The sequence below is a fragment of the Borostomias antarcticus genome (assembly GCF_949987555.1).
Source record: "Borostomias antarcticus genome assembly, chromosome: 17".
NCBI lineage: Eukaryota > Metazoa > Chordata > Actinopteri > Stomiiformes > Stomiidae > Borostomias > Borostomias antarcticus.
In genome coordinates this window covers 19,645,466-19,650,465 of record NC_140250.1, presented here as the reverse complement: position 1 = coordinate 19,650,465, position 5,000 = coordinate 19,645,466, and the positions used below count along the sequence as shown (strand labels likewise).

The window sequence follows — 5,000 nt, the reverse complement described above, 5'->3', positions numbered from 1 at the left end:
CCCTGGGGGTCACGCTCTACGAGTTCCTGGCTGCCAAGAACCCCTTCAGAGAGAGGGGGGAGAAGGTGACGGCCCAGTTCAACCCCTACCCCTCAGCTATAGTTCTACCCCTCAGCTCTAGTTCTACCCCTCAGCTCTAGTTCTACCCCTCAGCTCTAGTTCTACCCCTCAGCTCTAGTTCTACCCCTCTACCCCTCAGTTCTAGTTCTACCCCTCTACCCCTCAGTTCAACCTCTACCCCTCACTTCTAGTTCTACCCCTCAGTTCTAGTTCTACCCCTCAGTTCTAGTTCTACCCCTCTACCCTCAGTTCTAGTTCTACCCCTCAGTTCTAGTTCAACCCCTCAGTTCTAGTTCTACCCCTCAGTTCTAGTTCTACCCCTCAGTTCTAGTTCTACCCCTCAGTTCTAGTTCCACCCCTCAGTTCTAGTTCTACCCCTCTACCCCTCAGCTCTAGTTCTACCCCTCTACCCCTCAGCTCTAGTTCTACCCCTCAGTTCTAGTTCTACCCCTCTACCCCTCAGCTCTAGTTCTACCACTCAGTTCTAGTTCTACCCCTCTACCCCTCAGTTCTAGTTCTACCCCTCTACCCCTCAGCTCTAGTTCTACCCCTCTACCCCTCAGCTCTAGTTCTACCCCTCTACCCATCAGTTCTAGTTCTACCCCTCAGTTCTACCCCTCAGTTCTACCCCTCAGTTCTAGTTCTACCCCTCAGTTCTAGTTCTACCCCTCTACCCCTCAGTTCTAGTTCTACCCCTCAGTTCAACCTCTACCCCTCACTTCTAGTTCTACCCCTCACTTCTAGTTCTACCCCTCAGTTCTAGTTCTACCCCTCAGTTCTAGTTCCACCCCTCAGTTCTAGTTCTACCCCTCAGTTCTAGTTCTACCCCTCTACCCCTCAGTTCTAGTTCTACCCCTCAGTTCTAGTTCTACCCCTCAGTTCTAGTTCTACCCCTCTACCCCTCAGTTCTAGTTCTACCCCTCAGTTCTAGTTCCACCCCTCAGTTCTAGTTCTACCCCTCTACCCCTCAGCTCTAGTTCTACCCCTCTACCCCTCAGTTCTAGTTCTACCCCTCAGTTCTAGTTCTACCCCTCTACCCCTCAGCTCTAGTTCTACCCCTCTACCCCTCAGCTCTAGTTCTACCCCTCTACCCCTCAGTTCTAGTTCTACCCCTCAGTTCTAGTTCTACCCCTCAGTTCTACCCCTCAGTTCTACCCCTCAGTTCTAGTTCTACCCCTCAGTTCTAGTTCTACCCCTCAGTTCTAGTTCTACCCCTCAGCTCTAGTTCTACCCCTCTACCCCTCAGTTCTAGTTCTACCCCTCAGTTCTACCCCTCAGTTCTACCCCTCAGTTCTAGTTCTACCCCTCAGTTCTAGTTCTACCCCTCAGTTCTAGTTCTACCCCTCTACCCTCAGTTCTAGTTCTACCCCTCAGTTCTAGTTCTACCCCTCTACCCCTCAGTTCTAGTTCTACCCCTCTACCCCTCAGTTCTAGTTCTACCCCTCAGTTCTAGTTCTACCCCTCAGTTCTAGTTCTACCCCTCTATCCTCAGTTCTAGTTCTACCCCTCAGTTCTAGTTCTACCCCTCAGTTCTAGTTCTACCCCTCTACCCCTCAGTTCTAGTTCTACCCCTCAGTTCTAGTTCTACCCTTCTACCCCTCAGTTCTAGTTCTACCCCTCTATCCTCAGTTCTAGTTCTACCCCTCAGTTCTAGTTCTACCCCTCAGTTCTAGTTCTACCCCTCTACCCCTCAGTTCTAGTTCTACCCCTCAGTTCTAGTTCTACCCTTCTACCCCTCAGTTCTAGTTCTACCCTTCTACCCCTCAGTTCGAGTGTTGACCCGCTGGTCCCCTCTGGTCCAGGTGGAGCGTGAGGAGCTGAAGGAGCGCATCATGACCGGCGCGGTTGTCTACCCGGAGGCGTTCAGCGAGAACGCGCGCTCGCTGTGCGCCGGCCTGCTGGCCAAAGACGTCACGCAGAGGATGGGCTTCAAGAACAACACCTGCGATGACATCAGAGCCCACGCCTTCTTCAGAGACATCAACTGGAGGAAGCTGAAAGCAGGTCTGCCCAGTCACACGCTAACACACCCCGGTACATGCCCTGCTACCCCCACCTTATCTTCCATGAAGACGGTCAGTGCTTTTGCAATGTGTTTCTAATGCCCCCCCCCCCCCCCCCATACCTGTATCCACCCCCAGGACTCCTGACCCCTCCCTTCATCCCTGACCCCAAGGTGGTCTACGCAAAGGACCTGGACGATGTTGGGGCCTTCTCCACAGTCAAGGGGGTGGACCTGGATGAGCCTGACCGCGAGTTCTGTGACGAGTTCTCCTCAGGGAACATCTGCATCCCCTGGCAGGAGGAGATGATCGAGACGGGGATCTACGGAGAGCTCAACGTGTGGGGGCCGGCCGGCACCGTTCCTAATGACCTGCGCAGGGAGTCCATCTTGGAACAGCCCAAGTCCTCCACCTGCTGCCTTTCCTAGAGGAGAGAGGTCGCAGCACAAATCAGTTTTTCGGAGTGAGTGTTCCAGAATATTCCGGAACTGACCCAACTGTCTCTTGGCTTCTCTCGGGTCTAAAATACTTCAACCAATGAGAGAACTCTCCTGAGAGACACTAGGAACATCACTCTGGAGCAACATCATTGTGGAACTTCATTCCAATTTTAGAATAACAACAGGGTTGACCACTTTGACCAACCGGCTGGCGTGAGATCTAGCTTTCACATACATGTACTTGGAAATGCACAATACATTTCTATGGACTGATCAATATTTCACATGAAACAGGTAAAATGCCAGTATTTCAGAGTGAGAGGCAGAAGCAGAAGCTTACATGACCCACGGTCAAAAATGTGTCTCACTCCAAAACGCGTGAGAGTAGAGGATTCAGTTTTTGTTTGTTTTCTGCTTATTATTCGATATCTTATATGTAATCAATCCATTATTTGATATGAAATGAAATTGTATATATACATTATGCGTACAGGACCCAACTGGTACATTAATAGGGCTGCTCTCTCTCTCTCTCTCTCTCTGGAAATGGTTCCTTCTAAGAGCCAACCAGGCTACACACACATGCTTCAATGGAGCCGGACCTACAGAACCTGAGCTAGAGAACGGAGGGACCGCTGGGCTCATCCTATCAGAGGCTCTCAGAAGGCTGCATGGGACCTTCGTTGATTCTATAGATGGAACTTCACCTGCATGGATACACTGTAGATACTGTACATATTCACCTTTGTATTTTGTCTGGATCACATGTGATCTCTCTCTTTCTGTGTGTGTGTGTGTGTGTGTGTGTGTGTGTGTGTGTGTGTGTGTGTGTGTGTGAAAGAGAGTGAGTTCTAGAACGCATGCTTCTGGAGTGTAAACCATGAACATGGTGTGTAGTTCTGGTCTATATCCTGTGGTGCTGAAGATCCCATGTCTCTACTCACATTCATGTACTTAGAGAAGCGTTGAGTTTGCAACCTTTGTTCTTGCTTGTAGCAAGTTTAAGAATTGTATCTGTATTAATACTGCTGCTACTGTCAGTTATGTGTTGATTTATACACAGAAAATTACATAGAAACACCTACATATGACTAGTTAAATGGTTTTTACCTTTTCATAACTAAGAATATAGTTGTATTATATGTTTTGAAAAAGTAATGTAATGCTCCTTTGAGAATCACTGCAGTATGATAGAGAACAAGTGCTTATTTACATGTGAAGATGTCATCAGACACGGTCCAGGGTTTGTTTGTGACCTGGTTCACTCAGATAATGGATGGAATAATAAAACAGCATTTTGAAAACATCACACACTGTTTATAGTCCTTTTAGTTTCACTTGTGGATTTCTGCAAAACTGTTGCACAATAGAAAAACCAGCTCAGAGGAATGTCAGTAGAACACTAGTCTGGCTCACAGGACGGAGGTTTTTGAGATAAGCCTCCTATTGGCACCGTTCAATTCTTGCCGGCACCAATCAGATTCAATCGGCGACACTATTTTGCATGGGCTCTATTGGAAAAAAAACAAGCCTAGCACCGCCCAAGACGATTGTGATTGGTTGACAATACATACCGCCCCGCCCCCCTATCCCAGAATGCTAATGTGTTGCAGCCAGTCCTTTCTCACAGCGTTGGCAGCGCTAGAACCAAGTGTGGAGATCTGTCTGGCTGGTCAGACTAAGAGACTAGAAACACTAAGCCATGTCTCCGTTTTCCTCATTCCTGGCCTCCCTCTCGTCTCCTCCTCTCCCCCATCTCCCTCTCCTCTGTGCCCCCTCACCCCCATCTCCCTCTCCTCTGTGCCCCCCCCACCCTCACCCCCATCTCCCTCTCCTCTGTGCCCCCCCCCCTCCTCTGTGCCCCCCCCTCTGTGCCCCCCCCTCACCCCTGTGCTGCGCTGGCCCTGTAGATCTGGACCTCCTGCTCCGGCAGCTCAGACAGCAGGGCGGTGGTGAAGCTGCTCTTGAAGCGCTCTGTGAAACGCAGGTCGGACTGGAACCTCGTCTTATTGGCCCACAGCAGCGTGGTCCCGCCCTCCGGACGCAGGAAGTGATGCATGGTCGCTAGGAGCTCCTCCAAGTGGTCGTGGTGATAAACCACGTCTGCCGCCAGCACGTAGTCATAGTGACAGGCGGAGGGGGGGAAGTTCCGTTCCAGGTCGCGACCCCAGGTCAGGGCGGTCACCTGGGGGGTGTAGCGGCAGCGACCCTTGGTGTTCCGTGAGAGGTTAAAGGTCAAGTTGGGCAGGATGTCAGGAAGGTCGGTGGCAGTCACCCAGGCCCCTGAGGAGCAAAGAACAAGCTGGTCAATGAGCCAATCAACTGAGATCTGCTGATGGGCAGACAGACAGACAGACAGACAGACAGGTAGACAGACAGGCAGGCAGACAGACAGGCAGACAGACAGACAGGTAGACAGACAGACAGACAGACAGGCAGACAGGCAGACAGACAAGTAGACAGACAGACAGACAGACAGACAGGCAGACAGACAGAC

General features: G+C 50.7%; 2 protein-coding genes across 2 annotated transcripts in view; one reads left to right on the top strand and one right to left on the bottom strand.

The window, feature by feature from the left end:
• Positions 1–2,491, top strand: part of LOC311320090 (rhodopsin kinase GRK1-like) — a gene marked incomplete at both ends in the record, with an annotated part of 6,965 nt that extends 4,474 nt beyond the window's left edge. Inside the window, 3 exons of the mRNA XM_084451749.1 lie at positions 1–65; positions 1,863–2,064; positions 2,202–2,491. The exon at positions 1–65 is cut by the window's left edge and continues 60 nt beyond it. Of these exons, the coding sequence (XP_084307875.1) occupies positions 1–65; positions 1,863–2,064; positions 2,202–2,491 (557 nt within the window). The remainder of the gene's footprint in view (positions 66–1,862; positions 2,065–2,201) is intronic.
• Positions 2,492–4,385: 1,894 nt separating this feature from the next.
• The window catches only part of LOC311320329 (protein-lysine methyltransferase METTL21C-like), a gene marked incomplete at its 3' end in the record, with an annotated part of 1,153 nt that continues 538 nt past the window's right edge, over positions 4,386–5,000 (bottom strand). Inside the window, exon 3 of the mRNA XM_084452060.1 lies at positions 4,386–4,786. Coding sequence (XP_084308186.1) covers positions 4,386–4,786 — 401 coding nt within the window. The remainder of the gene's footprint in view (positions 4,787–5,000) is intronic.